Here is a 21,696-nt window from a genome sequence, read left to right on the forward strand (position 1 = left end):
GCCTCCAGTTTTTTATTTGCAGTTCAAAACCCCGAAGCATTCCTAAAATATGACCAAACTGTAGAATGATCTCACAGAAATTTCTGATTTGTCAATTCTGTTCCTGAAAACTGAAAAGCAGATGACATTCAGAGGGAAAAGTCTCCAAAAAGTTTAATTTATCCTCGTATATTATGAAGGAGTATCACATTAATTATCTTCATTTGTCCATACATTAAAAAAAATTAAAAATAAATTAAAGTCACATTTTCATTAGGACTGAAAAAAATTATCCAATTAATCATGATGACAAATAGTTATCAACCAACTTTGTGATCAATTAATCATTCACTCCAGACTCAAAAACAGGTCATTTACTAAAAACAACACAGAGTGGCAATTAAGCTAAAACTACAAAAAATATACAATATATCTTTTGCAATTAAAACTTTAAAAAGCCTTTGCCTTCATTGTCTGTAAATGTTTTACTCAAAACTCAAGTGGCAGATTTAGTTTCACCTGATTCGAAGTCTGTAGAAAAACTTGGTATTAAGCACTTTTTTCTATCCATCCATCCATTTTCTTACAGCCTTCTTCCCTAATGGGGTCAGGAGGGTTGCTGGTTCCTCTCCAGCTGCGTTCCGGGCGAGAGGCGGGGTACACCCTGGACAGGTCGCCAGTCTGTCACAGGGCAACACAAAGACATACAACACAAACAAAGATTCACACCTAGGGAGAATTTAGAGAAACCAATAAACCTGACAGTCATGTTTTTGGACTGTGGGAGGAAGCCGGAGAACCTGGAGAGAACCCACCATGCACAGGGAGAACATGCAAACTCCATGCAGAAAGACCCCGGGCCGGGAATCGAACCCAGGTGGGTTGCCTTGCTGCAAGGCAACAGCTCTACCAACTGCGCCACTGTGCAGCCCTCACTTTTTTCTATTAAATTATTAATTGGTTAGTCTGAAAAATAATCCACACATCAGACTTCTGACGTATATATTTTAGCTGCAGATGCATCCTTTGCTACAAATAATCAAGCATACATTAAATTAATTCTGTTATTACATTTTAGCCAATTAAATTTTTTTCTTTAATTGGCTAAAATTAAAGAAAAAATAATTAAAGAACTAATTAATGAACTAATTAGTTAATCAGTTCATTAATTAATTAAATTCATTAAAACAATGAATTTAATCAGTTTATTTGCATTTTTAATGTAAATAAACCACAAAAGCTATAAAATAGCTTTTGTGGTTAACTTAAAAATGCAGAATGGGCCACGTTTTACCCAATTAATCGTCAGAATAATCGATTACTAAAATAATGGCACACAATGACCACAGTGCGGTGCGGTCACGTGACTCCGAAAGTCTCCCGAGTCCAGTCGTGTCTCTGCCTGCCGGACTGGATCCACCTCCATGTTTAAACTGGGATTACTGGGATTGAAAGCTCTCAGATCCCAGCTGCTCCGTCCTGTTACCCAGTTGGAACTTCACAGCTCCACATCTGAGAACACACGCTGTCACACTGGAAGACATCACACACCTGTAGGAGTGTGAGACAGGTGAGGGGGCGGAGCTACATGGGGAATTCCTCTGTTGGATGGACCTCAGATCAGCTGCAGCTTTGCTGTTTTCCACAGAGACCCCGATGCTGCTGCTGCTGCTTCATCTCAGAGGTTCATTTATCACCCAGAAGGTGTGGATGTGTTACAGCTCTCACTGGAGTAACATGAAGCGAGCAGAAAACAAGGCCTCAGGGCCTCCGACCAACATGTATGAACAGGTAGCGACTCTCATATTTGCAAAATGATGCCAAAACTCTCAAACCTGCAGTCTGTCCGACAGCCAGCAGAGGGCACTACTTCAAACCATTTTTTTAGTTCAGTTATCTTCTTTGTTGTATTACAGAGGATGCATCTGTCTTCCGGAGTGCCACAAAGATGCCTACTAGAACCACTGCTATTCAGTTCATAATGAATAAAGAATAGGATCAGGGCCACTGAAGAAAAAAAAAAAAACATAATCCTGATTTTAATCTCAGAATTCTGACTTTAATAATTCAGATTTTCATCTTAAAATACTGACTTTGGTCACAAAATTCTTACTTTTTTTGAAAATTGTAACTACTGACTTTTGTTCCTCAAAATTCTGATAGAAAATATCAGAATATTGAGGGGAAAAAATCAGAAAATTCTGAGAAAAAAAAAAAAAAAGAATTCTGAGGGGGGAAAAAAATCAGAAATCTGAAGAAACAAATCTTTTTTTTTTTTCCAGTGACCCGAATGCTTTTCCATATAGTGATGATCAGATATGCAGATGATGTTTTGAAAGCTGTCCAGTGATTTCACTAAGGAAAACACTGAACATGTTGCTTTTGTGTTTGAATGCTGAAATGCTGAAAAGAATCAAACTTTCTTCCGTTTAATGTAAAACATTTAAAACTTTAACCTGTTTTCATCCTCAGATCAATTTGCTTCAAACCATTTGGATGCATCACAATCATCATCATCTGAATCTTCCTCCTCAGGTGTGTCCAGGCAGGTGGATCACTGATCTGACATGTTTGTTCCCCAGGTGTGTTCAGGTGTCCAGCCCCCCAGCTCCTCCCTCTCTTTTATATTTAAATGTGGGTCGTGCGAGCTTGTCCCGCTGCAGGTGAAGCCTCTCTCTCTCCTCAGTGGGACTCCACCTGAAGATCAGCTGCAGACAGCAGCCGTCACCTGGACAGGTGGATCTACTCAACTCAGCACAGGAATCTTAAAAATGGATCATCATCGTTCTGATTTTAGGATTTAAGGTTGGAACTCGGCTGAATTTTAACGGATCAGAAACATTTTAAAGATCAAAATGGAAATAAGTCATCTTTATTTCTGATTGTTTTCAGATTCTCTTTAATCTGACGGGTTGACACCAGATTATTCCATCTGGACTGGTAATGACAAGGATTTACTCTTAAACATCAAAAGATCCAGAACCAGAACCAGAACTGGACTTCAGTGATCATTTTTCAACCAGGTTTGACTTTATGTTACTAAAAAGCTCCAGATTCTGCTGATCTAAAGAAACAAAGAGATAAAAAAAAAAACTTGTCTTAGAGCCAATTTATAGTTCTTCTGAACTTTTTGAACAGATGAAAAAGTTTTATGTTTCAAATATTTCCAGAATTATCTTAGTCTTATCAAGAAATTACAGATTTATTTCTGTTTGATTCACTTTTACGAAACTGAAAGCCTTTAAATTATTACCTAAAAAACATAAATTCATAAGAATTTGCTGAATAAATTCTGAGCCCAACCACAAAGAGTGGCAGTAAAACTCTTAAGATGTGTTTTATCTTGTGTCTGGTCTGGATTTAGAGAAAATATGATGCATTACTTTTTTTAAAAATCGTGAGTTTTTTGCATTTATGACCAGATCATTCATGTAACAAAAAAACAGACTCAGAAATATTTTTGTTGCACGTATGAATGTCTAATATTCAACAAAGGCATTTATACATGCAGTCATGGAAATTAATATTGATGATGTGGCTCTCTGCCCAGGAGGGCATATTTAGCAGGGCGCCAGGAGACAAATAAGATGACAAATTAAACCAGTTTTCTGTTTTTCTGCATGTTTAATAGTGGAGACCCTCTGTGTAGAGAATGTAAGCCACTTCTGCAGATTGATGATGTGTTAAAAAGTTTACTCCTTACAATAAAAATATGGAATATTTTGACTAATCAGACATTAATTGGATTATTATATGCTAAATAAAGATTTTTTACAGTAGAGTTTGGCGTTTGAGACTTTTATTCTACTTTATAGAGCGCAATAAATGAACAGCCATCCATCAATCTAGAACATGTAATATTTAATAAATTTTTTTGTAGCTCTTAAATTACAGCTGATTGTCTATCTTATTACTATTATTATAAAATTTGTTTTGTTGGGAGACTGGAAGTTTGGTTAAGTGGGCAGATCAGGTGTTTAATTTATTCAGAATCACCTCTATAAACTCTTAAATAATAATTTTTATTACATGCATGAAATAAAGATGTATAATTAGCTTCAGATGTGGTTTTTTCTGTTTGCATGTTGAGTGAATTCAGGTTCTGGCTTGTTATCAAAAAGTTACAAAGACCCTGATGACATTTTTATAGGTTAATACATGAAAGTTTCTCTCAGATTATTGGACGGAAACTTCTTGCCGCTTCTTTTAATTTGGGTCTTTTATTTATTAAATTCTCCACAGTTTATTTAATGCAGTAGAAGAAGATTTATTTCATGTGAAACAAGAACATCTGAGCAGAATTGAATCAAAGAACTAAAAAGATGCAGCTAAATCTTCACTTATTTTAGAAACTTTATCCAGTATTTAGTGAGCGCCTCCTCAAAATCCGCCTGGAGACAACACACAGGAGTCTCTGATTGGTCCATTTTGTTCCTGAAAACGGCAAATTAGGCTAATTAATATTTAGCTAGAAAACCTGCAACAACTTTGATTTATCCTGGTAAATAATGTAATATCACTTTAACTACCTCCACATTTTTAATAAAATTAAAAGGAACACAGAATAAATTCAGATTTTTATTAATGCTAAAATGATTAACTTGATTAATTGTGATGAATCAATTATTGAAATAATTGTTAACTAATTTAGTAATCAATTAATCACTAAATAGAGTATACAGACTCAAAAAAATAATTTGCTGAAAAAAGCAAATTATTCAGAGATGAAATTAAGGCACAACTGTGTAAAATAAATGACTAAAGTATTGCTATGTTATTGTATTTTAGAGGGCAAAATTGTTATTTTGTTGTTTAATAAATGAATTATTTGCTTTTTCTAAAATTGTATAAATATAGCCTAACAGGCTAAATGGAAAATCTGTAGAATGTGATTTTTTTTATCCTATTTCAGAATAATCATTGGAAAAATTGATTATTAAGATAATCATTAGTTGAAAACCTGATTTCTTTTTTATACATCGACGTGGCAATTTTTTTTCTGATGTCTCTCCACTCAGAGCTCTGAAGATCCTGTCGTCATCCTCATTCATCTCTGATCCTCATCAGCAACATGACGCTGCATGAAGCTGCGCTGAGTTAACTAGAACCACTGAAGAAGGCGCGATGTTGGCGTGTCGCCCCCTGCTGGTCACCTGGGCTCTGCTCACCTCCTCTGTCCGAAGCCAGAGCTGGAGGCCGTGCACAGGTAGTTTCCCAAGACAGCCTCAGGAATAAGTGGATGTTAAATCCTCTGCGGACCACAGATGGGCAGAGTTTTATCAAATATTGTAAAAGTATAACCACTTCAGCATATTTACGCTCAAGTAAAAGTTATAGCCGACCAAGTAAGAGTAAAAAGGTATTTGGTAAAAAGGCAACTCAAGTCCTGAGTTATTAAAACATCAATCATTTGATGTCTAAAAATATTTAGAAATCAGACAGATGAAAATATAAAATTATAAATAAATAAACACCTTTATTTGTCTAGCCCTTTAATTTTTTAGAAAAAATGTGGAAATTTCTGAACTTCAAAAGTTGAACATTTTCTAGAAAAAAGCTCTGAAATGCTTAATGTAATCTTAGGCATATTTTAGAGAAGTCAAAGATTTTAGACTTTTGTCTCCAAAACTCCAACATTTCTGAGAAAATATAATGTAAAAATGTCTGGGGGTTTCACTCATATCTTCAACTTTTGGAGCTCAGGACTTTCTGTTTTTTCATTAAAATTTTTTAGATTAATCTCAAAAGTTTTTAGGTGGAAATTTTCTACTTTTTTTTTCTATCTACAATGGCCCTTATACACCAGGGAGAGCCATCTTGTTCTCTCTTTGCACTGGAGGATGGTTCTTTACAGCGTAGGCAATTTCTGGTAAGCTTCATAGCATCAAACTGATGAAAACATTATTGATTGGATAAATTTTAATAGTTGAGCTTTGAGTAATCAATCCAGACCCTGTATTTATAATTCAAACTATTGAAGACTAAAAATCATGACACCCTGAGTCCAGAACCAAATGTTCTCTCCAGTGGATCGTCCTCTGTGTTTTTTTTATGTAGCTCAAACGTTTCTGCTGCTTTGCTCTTTTGAAATGTGAGCCGTGTTTCTGAACTTGTCTTCCCCTCCCTCCATTCATCCTGCATTGATCTGCTGCTGCACCAAAACACACAGACGGCCTCAGAGGAGCTTAAAGGGGAATTCCAGCTGAAACTGATGTTGGATAAAACGAGATTTATCCTCCCTCGGCCTCCTTTACATCTGCTGCTGTTTAAGACGGAGATAAACTGGCGACGCCTCAGTGATTCAAACACTCACTGATGGGTTTCTTCAATAGTTATGTAATCATAGAGTCTTTAATTAAAATATCAACCTGCAGTGAATGTATTGACTTATTGTCAAGAATCAATATTTATGTACTCATGGTATCTTTAAATAGATTTAAAATGTCAACTTTCAGTGAATTTACTGACTTTTTAAGGTCAAGAGTCATTCTTTTCATCTGAAATTTAAGGTTTTGAAGACTGATCAATTATTCTGGAGTTTTGTCCTCTGGTCACTTGAAGACATTAAATGTTTAGTTCAGGCTGAAATTTGAATTTGATTCAGAAATACTTTATTAATCCTTTAAAAGAAATTTGAGGTTTTTCTTTCTCAAAATATCCAATATTCTTCAAAGATGTTGATGACAATAGGAAGGAATGATTTCCTGTAGCAGTCAGTGTTACAGCAATTCTGATGAAGCTTCTGACTGAAGACACTTTGTTGTTAAATTGCTCAGGGTTATCTGTAATGTTTTTTGTTTTATTTACAATCCTTCTTTTTTACGTTTAAATTAGGTGTAGATTTTCACTCTAAGTAGTTGGAAAGTAGCTTGAAAATTCTTTTAGATTTGAGATGAAATGTCTTCAAAACAAGATAATAAAGCATGTTCTGTTGCCTTCTGGTTAACACTTTGACATTTTTATAGTTCAAAATTAGAAAATTTGTTTAGGTTGACTTATCAGTTTTCCACCATATAAATTATTCTAAAATGCCTTGAATGTTACATTTTAGGACAGGATTTCATGCTTCATTTTACAAATGGACTCTCAGTTTACTTTATCAGGTGCACCTGCTCTGCTACATTATGACTTTATCAAATGTTCAAATTCCTTCTTGTTCCAACCAAGATATTCAGAATGCAATCATTGATAGTCCAACTCTGGAGAAACGTTGTCCTACAAAAGCAGTAGACTTCATCATCAAACCTCTAAAATTTAAGGTTTTGGAAACTGAAGCCACAGTTCAAACAAAATGGCCACATTTAGATGGTGACTGATTGGAAAAATGTTGTCTGCTTCAATGAATCTTGATTTCATCTGCACCATTCAGACAGTCAGATTTTGGCTTTAATAACCTGAAAAACTGGATCCATCATGGTTTGTATGAACTGTTCAGGTTGGCCTGAATTTGCCTTTTGAGGACATTTTTAGCTTTACTGGACCAATTTGATATAGGTTGGATGTTCTGGATAAAAATCCCTTTTGCCATTTTTCTGTGCATTTCTCTAAGCATTTCTTCTTTATTGTACATAAATTTTTACCTTTTCTCTGTTTGACCTGATTTTCTCTCAGCACATAGAGCCATGAATAAACATTGCAGTGATTTATCATTGTGATGTTTATCTTTGGGGACAGGAAGTTGAAACTCGGTTTCTATTTTTAGATTCTGCAGCATCAAACAGAGGAACCCATCTTCCTCTGAGCTGATAAAAAATTAAATCTGATGATTTACAGTCAGTGATACGGATCGATCTGAGAGAAGGCCGACTCGTTTATCGTTTATCAGCCTCTGTTGGAGGAAACTGATCTGGATCTGGTTTTAATTTCCTCCAGCTGCTGGTTTCACTTCACCTCTATGAAAATCAGTTTTCATGGATCTGAAATGACCAGCAGCAGATAGTCTGTCCACATCTAATCAGGATTTATTTTTGGCGCTAACAGTTTCCAAAGCACCAATGATTCTAATCAACAACAACCTGAAAACCAGGAAGCTGCTGCCTCCCAGGGTTCCATACTTTGGACTGAGGAGGTTCAATACCAAGTGGGAAAACTTTACTGAAACATCTGTCTTTGAAATGTGTGGAGTCCAAAAAGCAGGAATAGCCTTGCCTCCAGTTTCAATGGGATGTCAAACACCTGTTGACCAGAGATTATGCAGGAATGACAAACTAATCTGAAAGATTAACACCTAAAGGTTAACCAATAGTGTATAAAACTTAAAGGATCCTTTCTAGGAAAAACTTCCTACCTTTCTAAAGTCTATTAGTTCATTTCTCCATCTTGACTTCATCTGACTGTGCCTTGCCTGAGGAAAGTATGATTCACCATTTGAAAAGTTACACAATCAAAGATTGACAGCAATAATTTCAGTTATTTAACCTGTAATAAATGTAATTAGCAAGTTAAATATTTAGTTGTAAGCTACATATTTAGTGTGCTAATTACAAACTACAAAAATACTTAACTTGAATGTCAATATTTAGTTAGCCTTCTAAGTATTTAGCTTCAAAGTAAAACTAAATATTAATTTTAAGCTGAATGTTTATTTAACAAACTAAATATTTAGCTTCAAACTTGAGTAAATATTTTAACTGCATATTTAGCTTTGTAAATATTTAGCAAGCTACTTATTTAGCTTGAAGCTAAATATTTAATTTCCTAACCAAAGGAAATGTAAATATTTAGCTTCAGACTCAATATTTAGCAAGCATGCTAAATATTTAGTTTCCAAAAAATATTTAGTTATCAAGATAAATATTTAGTGATCTAATTAAATATTTATTTGAAACTATGACATTTATAAATGAATGAATAATGTGAAAATATGATTTTGAAAATTTAACGCCCATCTCAATCCTCTTGACAGGTTACGCAACTCAAATTATTGCTGGTACTTTTTGATTGTGTAATGAGAAATGTTTTGTTTTAATCAGCAGCAGTCCTCTGAAAGATTTTCTGAGTGCATCTCGGCTCCAGATCCGACTAACACCATGATTTCCCCTCAGACCTGCGTCCTGTTGACCTCCTGTCCAGAGCCCTGCCACGCCCAGGACAAGCCACGCCCACTCAGGTAGGAAGCCAGAAGAAACTGATGAAGGAGCTTAAACACATTTATATGACCAGTGTTCTGTGCTAACAGGTGCAGATGGTTCAGTCCAGAGGGTCCAGAGGTATCAGGCTAACCGGCACCGTACCGACTGCTCTCAGTTTTACCGCCTCACAGATATTCACCAACTGTGACTATTTTCCTTCTGAGTTCTCGTTGGTTGCCACCATGAAGATACAGAGACTGAGGAAGAAGGTAAACATAACATAACTGATCCGGTCCTCTCTAGTCCATCTCAGAACCGTCTGACCTGCTGTCTTTCTCTCCGTTTTTAGACGAATCAGTACATCTTCTCTGTGATGAAGGAGGGATCTGAGTCATTGGTGCTGGGGCTACGTGTCTCTGAGGACCGTCTTCACCTTCTGACTGCTCCCCCTGGTGGTGGGGGGTGGAGAAGGATCGGTTTTAAAAATGTCAGATTGGACGACAACCGGTGGCACACTGTGGTTCTGGCTGTGACCGGTCCTTACGCCACATTGACCATTGACTGTGGACCACCTGTGGAAATGTGAGTCTCTAGCTGGTTTTAACTAGTTAAGGGTAGTTAGAACCAGTGAAAACCAATTCAGACCTGCTTAGTAGGTTTAGGTTGGTTCATTGCTCAACCAATAGACTAGTACACAAAGATTTCTTTAAAAATTCAACTCATTTTACAGAACTTGCCATTAGGATACTGGATCAAAGCTTTGTCAGCCTTATTAACTGGTTTCCTGTCTTTCAGTAAGCAGGTCCAGACCTTCCCCAGTACTCTGAGCACCAGAGAGTCCAGGTTCATCATCGGCAGCAGGGGCCACTGGAGGGGCCGGTTCTCTGTGAGTCTATGATCAGAATCAGAACCAGGTAGTTTTTCGGGTGGAATCACACTGGTTCGTTTGTGTTTAGGGTCTACTTCGTCAGCTGGTTCTTCTCCCAGGCTCAGACGCGACACCCAGACTTTGTCCCAACTCGGAACCCAGTCTGGCAGAGCTCTCTGTCCCGCAGGTCCTCAAGACCTCCCCACTCCAACCGGACCAGCAGGGCTCAGTTTATCCATATGGTAAGAAGAAAAACCAGCAGCTCATTCAGATCTTTATCAAATCAGCACAGTTCATCTCACAATAGAAGAAACCTTGATACAGTTTAAAGTTTTGACCCTCAATTACAGCATCAAACATGGTGGCCATGATCCAACATTACTTCATCTAATGCTTTGTCTACGCTGATGAAAATTTTCTCGTCTCAGCATGCTGAATGCTTGAAACTAACAGGTTCTCCTTGTTTCTGATTAACGATCAGTCCATTTCAGACCACTGATTTAGATTTAAAATCTAGCTAAAGAAGTACTCTGGCTAAATTAACAACTTTTTCATTATACTTGGTAAGTTTTCAGACCCCTCTACTGACTAAAATTGTGACTAGTGACAAATCCAGCAACTTTTTTCTGAGTTGTTGGAGACTGTATTCGGAACATGTGTAGCACCAATTGCTCTGTATCTTCTGTCCTCTGTGAAGCGCATTGAGTCTTAGGCAAAATGTTGCAGACTTAAACAAATTTACACAAAAATATCACAAAAAACCCCCCATTAAAGTATCATTCTAAAAAATCAATTTCGACATTTATCTGTAGGAGAAACTTGATTTTGGGTTTAATTACTTTACAGTCAGTTAAACTTCCAGTTAGTTAAAAATAATAAAACAAAAGTAATATCCAGACTCCGAATAATAGTTCGACTTTCACATAATTGATCCTAATAAATACACACTATTCATCTAAGAGCACACACAATCAACTAATTCAAATAATCACAGGACTTGGTGTTCTACAAAAATCCTTAATTTCTTTGCATTTACATCCAGCAAACACAAGTTGCAATAAGCTAGCATAAAGAGCAAGACAGGAAACTGTGACAGCATCTTTAAAAACTCTTCCATCAAATTTTTATTTTGATTCAATGCTGGAAACTCTGATGCCTGCAGATGTGTAGGACACATTCAGGAGGAACCGAACTCACCTGTCTCACCTGTTTAGACTGAGGAGCTGAATATTTGTCCTCAGTGTTTCTGTACTTTCACTGTGGCGTGTTTGCAGTGTAAACCTGGAGCTATGATGGCATCAGTGATTCAGTAACCTGAGCTCCAGACTGACAGCATGAGGAACGGTTTGTTTGCTAAGTGTCTGCTAAGGATTCCTGGGTGCACTTCTGGTTCAGGGATATTTTAGGGCAGATATTTTGGTTTAGTAGAGCTGAGTATGAATTGAAGGCTTGTCCCTCTGTTTGAAGTGTGTTTCCGTGGCGACAGGCGGGTGAGGACAAGTACAGGTGTTGCGGTCAGGACGTCTGCTGAGGAGCAGTCTCACCTTTTCCTTTCTTTTTTTCTATTTTAAATCTGTCTGATCTCAGCTCGGTTGTGTCTCAGTTGATGAATCTCCTTGATTGATTAGTCAATAACGATCACAGACATATTTCAGACATCTTCACTGTTTTTTCTTCCAAGTTCATGATGACAGAGTTAATAAAGTTCAGCTGATTGAAGTTCAGCACCGATCCTGTCAGACTCATCATGACTCATGGTTTATATAAAGCATCTTAATTTATGTACCTGCCTGCAGCTGAGCGAGCCGCGCAAGCTGCCGTCGCCTGAACTTGACCTCAGATTTCTAAAGGGAACGCCACCAGAAATCACGTTTTTATGATCCGTAAAAGGGTTTAATCCATCCTCAGCTTTACAACCAAAAACACACCCAATCCTAGAAAAACCTCAACCCACAGAGAGTTGGAACGCAGTGCAATAAGGGTTTATTTTATTAGAGGCAGAACGACAACACAGTCCTGCATTTCAGGCTTGGAAATGTTTTGGAAAACAGCGGGATTGGGAAAAATTAGGGCAAATAATACAGTCTAAAAATGTTGCTGTGACTCACAATTTCTTGTGTCACAGAGATTTTCAGAGGTCTTCCAGCTAATAAATAAAGTTCAATTTACTCAAAGAAAGACTGGAAGTGGGTTGCATTTTTCTTGTCCTACAGAGCAGAATATCAACAAAACTTTCAAGGAATATAAAGGAAATTTTGAGAAGACACTGTAGAAACCTTACTGTGCAGAAAATAAGTTTTAGGAGAAACATATATGCCATTAAGACATTAAGGCCAGACCACAGACATCATTGTATTTTTCAATAAAATGAAAGAAAACTACATTTTAAGTAATTTCCAAAGGTCTATTGTCCTAATCTGTCCCCAGCAGAGGATGCTGGAGAAAATAGAAAATGAAAGATGAGACAATAGCTTCTTTGAATTGTTGAACTCATTAAGGTGTGAAGAAGAAGAATGGGACACAATAACTCCTGAAGTGCTTCACATCCTCAATGACAGAACAGTTTTTAGATCTTCAGAGAAAATATGGAAACTTTGAAAAATGGGAAAACTGCACGGCATAATAGTTTCAATGAAAAGTTTTTAAAGATTTATGTTCCTTGGGTTTAGTGCTGCCCCAGATTTGACCTCTTGTTTTGTTTCTCATTCAGAGGCCGAGGCCAGAGTGACTGCAGGCGACCGTCCTCCATGTTCAGGGCCAGAGAAAGGACAGCTGTGGTTCAACTTTCGGAAGAAAGGTCTGTTCATCTGTGACGGGATGACGTGGAGGACGCTCATGCAGGGTGAGACTGGATGACACTTTGTTTCCATTTACCTTAAATTTGCACAAATTGTAATTATGAAAATTATTCCAAACTGCCTTGTCATCCATTGCTGCTGTTGGAGTTTGTCAGCTGTGCGTCAGATTTACAGGCGTACCAGAAACGCATGAATACAAAGGTTCCGGCCAAAACCTATTTATCTTTTTTCAAAGAAATATTAAAATTAGCACAATTAAGTCCAGACCCTAGTTATTTAACATGTCATGAATTATTATTTGCCTAATGATTAGTTTTTGAGGTTCTCTAATTTAATAATAAATCGGTCTTCTTTGCAGATAAAGAGCGTCTGGACTATGTGGAGGACTACCAGGACCTCTACACCCGCTCAGAAACCTTGGGTGTGGAGCTCTTCTCCATCCGGTCTGAAGGCCTGTTCATGGCTGCAGCCAACAGGTACCAGAACCAGAACCAGAACCCCTCCACATCAGGTCTCAAGAAACTGAAGGTCTTTAATCTTCATGGTAACAGTTTTGTCTGTTCTTACAGGGATTCCCGACCCGGTTCTGCTATTTACAAATGGATTAATGGGTCATTCCAGCTATTTCAGAACATCAGCACTCAAGAAGCTCAAGCCTGGAAATATTTCACCATCGATAACAAGGTGGGAGTCACTTAAAGAACAACAATCGTCCATGGAAACGTAAAGTTCAAGAAGAGCGCTGTGGTAGAAATCTAATCTAAGGTCATGAAATAAAGCTAATGTGGAAAATAGTCTCCAGAAGTCAAGATTGAAAGGGTTCTGCTGCCTTACTTGGTCCCAGAAAGAGTTTGATGCTTCTTTGGGTGACCTGTGATCATGTGACCTGTGAAGGTGTGTTCAGGCCTCCTGCGTTCTCATTGTGTTGCCGTGTTTGCTCTTAGAAGAGCACAGGTGTTAACACAAAGCTCTGCAGGTATTCACAGCAGCTGTGCACCAGCAGACCTCGACTGAACGTAAAGATCGGAGAGAGGAAGGATCTTTAATTCAAAGAACCACAGATCCGTGTTTGTCCTGGAGTTCTGGCTCCATCCGGTTCTTTAGTCAATTCAAATCCATTGGATGGATTCACGTCTCTTTGCATGAATCTGATTTTTTGTGTTTTATAATCCCTGAGTGGCTCTGATGGTTTTGTTTTTCTGTTTACTCCTTTGCGGGGTTTTTACCTACATTTTTTTGTGCCTCAGGGTGAATCTTGGGTGATTAATTACTTCCCACCAAAAGTTTAATCTTTTCCCAAGATTAAGTCAAGTTCTTAGACCATTTTATTAGCTGTGGATGTGGTAACCAAACTATAAAACGCCTACAGGCATTATTTTCATCATCCATTGTCAAATGTACACAAATAATCGATTTGTGTACATTTCTGGGTCAAAAATTGGGTCAAAAATTTTAAATTTCACCTGACATTAAAGAAGAAGTGGTAGTTCTCCAAATATATTCAGAGCCCAAACTTTAACCGGTTTGTGCTTCATGACAAAAGACCAAACCTGGAGTTGAAACCATCATCCTTACTGGTTTATTTGGCAGAGACGAATTCACAAAAAGTGAATGATATAACTCACCAAAACGTTGGAAGAAACTGGGTAGAGAAGACTCTAGATAATCAGGCATTGTATTAAATAATCTTTAATGCAGACAAATAATAGTTGTGTCAAATAATAGATCATGTTTTGCTTCCTTCAGGTTTTCCTGGTGGTGGCGGACATGCAGAAAGCAGAACCTGAGCTGTCGACCATCTACCGGTGGAATCGTCGGCAGAAACGTTTCCTTCGCTATCAGACCCTGGAGACCCACTCTGCTCGGGACTGGGAGGCCTTTCAGATCCACAACAACAGCTTCCTGGTGGTGGCCAATCACATGCGAGGTGAGCAGGAGCAAAACATCCAAAAGTAAAGTTTCCCTCATGTGAGGCAGTTTGATGAAGTTTTGAAGCAATAATGGCTTTAGTCTTATCTTTGGAGGTAACTACCCACTTCTAACACAAGAAGACAATGATTTTAGGGACATTCGTCAGTCTGTTATAGGAATCAGTCTGTTAATAGAAGAATTTCTGCATCTTTATTGCTGTTATGACTGCACTGACATGAAGCACATTTTATTTCTTCATCAGAGTGTTTTCTGAAACATGTTATATCCCTGAGCCCTCTGTAATCAGACGTGTTAAATAACAAGCTGCAGTGTGGTCAGGTTCCTGTGTCTCTGCTGGTGAACTGTAACAGGATCAGAGATGCTGATCATTCTGCGGCAAGTTCGTTCGTTAAGAGCTTTAAAACACAACTATTTGATGTGAGGAAAGTTGTGGTTTTTCAGCTGATAAAACACTTTAAAGTTCAGAGAGCGCTGCTATCTCCTGGCCTGTGGACCTGCAGCCACTTCAAACACACCTCCATCTGCACGCTCAAATGTTTCCTGTACAGATAAAAACAAACTCACTGGCCCAAAGAGATTGTTTGTGATCTGAGAAGAAAGAATGCAGGTGAACTGGGATCAGATCATAAACTGTAGAACACTGTCTGAGACTCATCCGCACACAGTCTGAGAAAGCTTCAGTTCAATTAGAACTCCAGAAAGAGCCCCAGTACTACCAGTTAGGAAACCAACCATCATTGTAAGATAGTTTTGTTAACACAGAACCACAAACTAGTCAATGTTCCATCCAGAAGGTTCATGAGACGTACAGGGAAGACACAACTCCTGCTATTTGTTCCTCTTAGCAGTGAATGTTTTATGTTGATTTTTGATGATGGACTGATAACTTCTGACAATCAATAGAATAATCGTAGTTTTTTTAAAATCTGATCCCCTCATGTGTGTGGATGTTAAAGAGGCAAGATAAAATACAGATTTTAATCATCAATACAGCTGAATATCATCTGCATATGTGAGATATGATGAAACCATGTGAACTGATAACCAGACGAAACCATGACTGTCCAAAGATAAGGGGACCGAGCACTCAACCTTGGAGCACGCCCTATCAGAGATGGCAACTCGAGTTGCACTCGGATCAGAAAAATAAGACTTCAGACTTGACTTAAAATTTTTCCTAAAGATTTGAGACTTGACTTGGACTCCTAGTCTGAGACTCGAGGCCTAGTTTTTCTTTTATAGTTTTTATCTCATGAAATGAAGAGTGAAATGAAGCAGCTATGGTAAACTTGTATAGCACTTTACCAAATCCAGAGAAATCCAAAGTACTTCACGCTACATTCAGTCATTCACCCATTCACGTACATATTCACACACTGATGGTGGCAGCTATCCGAAAAGCTGAGGCTACTATAATGAAAATGACTGCCTTAAAGACTTGGGACTTGACTTGGACCTGAAAGATTTGAATACCTTGTACCAAGACTTGACCATAAAAGTCTTAGGAATTTGAATTTGCTACTTAAAATCTTGAGACTTGACTTGGATTTCCCTTTTTAAAGTAGTGAGACTTCACTTATACTTTCCCCTTAAAGACTTGGAACCTGATTTGGACTTGGAAACAATGATTTGTGAACATTTCTGCTTTTTATGCTATGAGATGGAATGTTAATGTTTATTTTTAACAACTTTTTATAACATCAACTTGTACAGCAATAGATCATAACAGAAAATAATTGCTTTAAAGTTTTAAGAACAGACTTTTACCATTATTAACCACCAGAGAGCAAAATGTTTGTCTTCAGCTGTTAATATGAGGATCTATGCCTATCTGTGTCCTCAGCCAAAGACTCCAACCATAACATCCACAGTGTGATCTACAGGTGGAACCCTGACACAAAGGTGAGATTCACTGGCCTGATGTCAACATCAGAAGATGTCCAACATTATGTATTCATGTTTGGGATCTTTGTCCTTTTGTCCTGCTGTCCTCCAGCTGTTTGAGGTGAACCAGACTCTGTCCACGTCTGGAGCCTATGACTGGGAGTTCTTCACCATCGGCCCGTATCATTTCCTGGTGGTGGCGAACACCTTCAACGGTCAGAACACCACCATCAGCTCCACCATCTACGTCTGGCTGGACGGATGTTTCCGGAGCTTCCAGAACATCACGGTCAGTGTTGAGACGTGGCTTTGGATCAGGGCTGCAGTCAGCATCTGACGTGGAATGAAATCCACCACAACCTTTTACCTTTAGCACCCTCTAGTGGTGAAGTTCAGACACGAACAGTTTAATTTAATAAATTTCTTGTGACAGAGATAATGTGATTACACAAAAACACAACAATACTGAGTGACATCACACACAGGCTGCTTCGGATTGGAGCAAGTAAGAGTTTAACCTAATCCCTGGATTTAGACTGTCAGGCACAGCCTGTTCTTCAACTCTCCAGAAATCTGATTCTGATCCAGTTTATACATGAATCCAGTTACAACTGATAGGTTTAAGTCCAGATCTGAACTTCAGTAAACAGATAAAAATAAAAAAAATCAGGTTTGATTAAGAACCCGTTTTGTTCTGGAGCACCTTGAAGAACCACCTGCTGGTCTGATGGGTCGTCACTCCAGCAGCAGCTGCCTGTTTTTCCTTCACTCTGTCTATAATAAACCTCCTCAAGCCGCAGTAAAACATTTTAATGCGATGACAGAAGTCAGAACATGAAACAGAAACATAAAAATCAGCAGCAGATTTATAGAAATACATTTTAATCTGTGGCTGCTGGTGATGATGAAAAGGAAAGTTCAGGAAACCAGCAGTGAGTAATTAATGAGAGGGAGAGGGGATTTTCCAGCTGAAGACTAAAGAGAGACTTTTACTGCATTTTTAAAGCCGCAAAACACATTAAATCCTCCTGCTGTGTAATTTAACCTCTTCCAGTAGCACACAGGTGACACATTATTACCAAAAAAGACAACATCTCACTCTGCTACTCATATTTCTGAGCTCCGATATACAGATTAGTTTTCATTTAATTGATTTACACAAGAAATTCAAGCATCACAGCATTTCTGAAAAGTAAAGAAAATATTGTTTTTTCTAATTAAAATATCCAAACTACCTGAGAAAAAAGATTCTACATCAGATTTGTAATAAAAAATGAATGACATATATGCAAAAAGTCAAATGTTTAAAGCTTATAAAGCTTCTTAGATGTGATTTTAATAAAACTGGATGGATCTTATCCATATAATTTATAACAAAATTTCAGTTTCTTGTTTTCCCAGGAACTTTTTTGGAGCTTTTCTCTCAGATTAAATAAATGTGTTATTGTCCCATAATGATATGATGAGTTGTAGTTGTTTTAATCAGTCACTTTTTCTTTACAAACACTTACAATCAGTTTCCCTCTCCCGTTTACTTGAGGAACCTGCATCAGCTTGTCTAACATTTGATTTCAGGAAGGAAATACTGATTAGAAAAAAAATCTGATGTTTCCCCCCCTCCGTACAAGTCCCAATTTTCTGATTTTGATTAATTTTCTATTCTCTCTTCTATTCTAAAAAAAAAAAAATTACAAATGAACAAAAATATTTTCAGTAATTTAAATAACATAAAAAAAATTATTTTACCAGAAAAAACTATTTTAAATTCCGAAAAAAAAGTTATTTTAAATTTTAAACAAACTTAACAGAATCTGCTGTGACGACTTCAGTTCCAGTAGTTCTTTTTCTAAATAGACACAGTTCTTGTGTAATCAATTCAAACTCCAGCTATTGATAATAATTCAATGCTGATATGTTAAAAGATTAAGTATTTCTATTAGGCATTGAATATTAAATGTGAAACCAATAACAAAGTATAACTTTACTAGATTCTCAACATTCCTCAATTTAATTTTTTGTTATTTTTGTGTTGGAGTTCTCATAAAATTCTAAAATTTCGTAGCTTGACCCTGATTCAAAGTCCAAATAAATAGAAACAGAAAAAGACGCTTATCACACAAGATGACGTGACATGTATTTAAAAATCAAAAATCCAGAAATTCCCAAAGTTAAACCTTCAAAAACCAAAAATTCAATCGATCGATTTTACCAATTAATCACCCAACCCTACATCAAATCAGAAACCTTCCCTATAAAATATTTCCTTCATCCCTTTGCAGACGGTTGGAGCGACGGATTGGGAGACGTTCCAGATCGATGGCAGGTTCTTCCTCGCCGTCGCCAACAGTCAGCAGTTCTCCAGGAAATCCCAGAGTCTCTACAACATCAACTCCACCGTGTACGAGCTGAACATGTTCACCCAGACCTTCCTCCGCTTCCAGGACATCCCGACTCGCAGGTCGGCCCACCAAACCTACTTCCTGCTCTCATTACATAATCTTTGTCTGTTTATTACAAATTCAAGCTTTGCACATTGCTCTTTATTACAATTTTTTACCTGTTCACTTTCTTATTTGTTAGTGTTCATTATTTATTCACTATTTGTTCTTTGGCTGTCTTTTACCTGCTCATTACATAAAATCTTACCAAGTATTTCTGTCTTGTTTCTAGTCTAATTGTCTTAGTACACTTAAAATATGACAAAAATATCTTACAAGTGACTTTTCAGCAAAATATAAGTTCATGTTTTAAGTAAATAAGTCCTTAATATTGATTTTTAAAAATTACTATTTCCACTGGGAGAGTTTGGGAAAATGTTATGTTATTATAATCTGCCAGTGGTGGAACTAGTATTCTCCTATGAACATCTTGAATGAAAGAAGATGATTAACCCTTTAAAGTCTGACTGTTTTTCTTGTGTTTGTGTTTCAGCGCTCTTGACTGGGAGTTCTTCACCATCGGAGACGAGAAATTCCTGGTTGTTGCCAACTCTTATGATGGCAGTTCGTACTCCGTGAACAGCTTCGTCTACAGGTGAGTGAACTTTATCCATACCTGTGCAGGGTTGTATCTGACTTCATGTGACCAGCGGTGTGTGTGTGTGTGTTTCAGGTGGCAGGGCTACGAGGGTTTCGTCCCGGTCCACAGTCTGCCCACCTTTGGCTGCAGAGACTGGGAACACTTCACCACTGAGCAGGGCTCCTTCCTCATCTACTCCAGCGCCACCTCCAGGCTCAGCAAGGTTTTCAGACTCAGAACGTACTGAGAGCTTCTGATTGGATCAGACTGATGACATCATGTCACTGAGGGCGGGGCTTCAGGAGGAGTTTCTTCTCTATCAGCTGCAATATCAAACTCTGAAGAAAAAATACTTTATTTATAAAAGAAGCACTTTGTTAAACAAACTAAATTATGATAAGCTCTGCTGACAGAAATGATCCAGATTGCAGATTAATTCTTAATGTTTTCACACAGCATTTTTTATGCTTCTAATATATATTCATCAATTACTAGTAGGTTAACAACAGTTTTCTTGGCAGAAAATCAAATATAAACATAAATCTAAAAATAAAATCCATTTACGCATTAGGAGGCTAAAAGCTGAAAATATTTGCTTCTTTTTGTGTCTATTTTTGTGATATGAGGTTGTTTAGGCTCACGTGAAGTTTATTTATCTGTTTTTGTCTTTGAATCAAACCCATTTATAAGCACTTTTGTGGATTTCCTACTGAAATGTGGTGCATTGAAAAACGTGAAAACATTATGTTCACAAATAAATCAGGAAGAATAAAATGGTAAGTATGCATAATTTGAAAAAGATTTCCTTTATACATCCCAATCAATGGATTCCATCAACATTGGGGGATTGATATTTAGTCTGGGACAATTCCAGGTTGTAGTCTGTTTCCAGCCATTTTCTTCATTTGGATGATTGAAACTTGAACTAGGCCAACTCTAATATTCAATGTAACTAAAATTATATTATTTATCCTGAAGGAAAATTAAATGTTGTCATAACTCACATCATCCAAGTATCTTCAAAGAGTTGCTGTGGATAGTGATGCTATGAAACAGAAGAATCTCTGGTAGCAGCCGGTCTTACAACAAATCTGAAGACACCTCTGACTGAAGACTGTTGCTTTCTCACATTTCCTTGACTTTCTTGACATGTTAGTAGTTACATTTCTGAGCAGCAAAGATAATATTTAACCTCCAAAGTGTCACTAATAGGTCAATAATTTCAGAAATTGTTTCCCCGTTCTTGAAGCATTTGAAGTATTTTGTAAAAATAGTACTTGTGATGTGCTACTTTTTTACTAAGTGAAATTTCTTTGGGTGTGGTCATTCATCAGCATTACTGGCCTCTGCTGCCCTCTATAGGTTTCTCTGTTCAATCCTATATAAATGTTCACTGAAATGTTCTCTTAGGTATAAAATTAATGACTTAATGAAAATTGTTCATATAAATGATGTTAAATATTAGAATGAATGATGCTTAAAGAATTAATTTCTGTTCTATCATAGAGCCTTTCTTTGGCCCTGTTTCTGTCTGTCCTGTTGTTTATTATTGCATTTATTTATTGATTTGTGTTTTTGCTGCAGGACGGTAAACTCACTACTTTCATTGTGATTTTGTAATATCGTAAACATAATTTTCTCCTCAGGTTATAAAAGAGCTACTGTAAATAAATAAATAAATTCTGAGTTTATTTTCAAGTAACTTTTTTTGAGACATTTTCTGTGTTATATTTAAAGTGAATATAATATTTTGATAAGATAAATCAACTTTTTAATTGAACTGTTTTATTTTATTTTGAAATTTTATAATTTATCAAATGTTTTTAAAACCAATATTTGTTAATATTTGTTATGGTCTTTTCTGTAGCTACTGTTTGGTGTGAACTGAAGATGCATTCTGGAAACATTTTAATTAAATAAAGGTTTTAAAGTTAATGTTTTTCGTTTTAATAATTTGTCACAAATCAAGTCATTTATGAGCTCGACTTGGAAGTTTTGATTGAAGTAGTAAGTTTATTTTTGATCGAGATTTGTGCCTCTTTAAATTGGATTTATGACTCTATTTCTTCAATAAGTTACATTTAACCCAAAATGGATGGTTGCTATTATTTAACTTCTAAAATATTTCAGCCAAATTTTATAATTT

General features: G+C 37.0%; 1 protein-coding gene across 1 annotated transcript; it reads left to right on the forward strand.

Moving 5' to 3' along the window:
* Positions 1 to 1,636: 1,636 nt before the first annotated feature.
* On the forward strand, positions 1,637 to 21,485 carry LOC122839736 (thrombospondin-type laminin G domain and EAR repeat-containing protein-like). The gene is made up of 19 exons (XM_044131650.1): positions 1,637 to 1,770; positions 2,452 to 2,561; positions 2,666 to 2,784; positions 2,872 to 3,002; positions 4,998 to 5,185; positions 9,024 to 9,088; positions 9,158 to 9,319; positions 9,400 to 9,632; positions 9,846 to 9,936; positions 10,007 to 10,160; positions 12,629 to 12,760; positions 13,075 to 13,192; positions 13,286 to 13,400; positions 14,463 to 14,643; positions 16,492 to 16,550; positions 16,645 to 16,821; positions 18,812 to 18,990; positions 19,464 to 19,565; positions 19,644 to 21,485. Exons 5-19 carry the CDS (start codon positions 5,104 to 5,106, stop codon positions 19,795 to 19,797), a joined length of 2,004 nt encoding a protein of 667 aa, XP_043987585.1. The 5' UTR covers positions 1,637 to 1,770; positions 2,452 to 2,561; positions 2,666 to 2,784; positions 2,872 to 3,002; positions 4,998 to 5,103; the 3' UTR covers positions 19,798 to 21,485.
* Positions 21,486 to 21,696: the final 211 nt, after the last annotated feature.

The sequence above is a fragment of the Gambusia affinis genome, linkage group LG11, assembly GCF_019740435.1.
Source record: "Gambusia affinis linkage group LG11, SWU_Gaff_1.0, whole genome shotgun sequence".
In the NCBI taxonomy this organism is placed as follows: Eukaryota; Metazoa; Chordata; class Actinopteri; order Cyprinodontiformes; family Poeciliidae; genus Gambusia; species Gambusia affinis.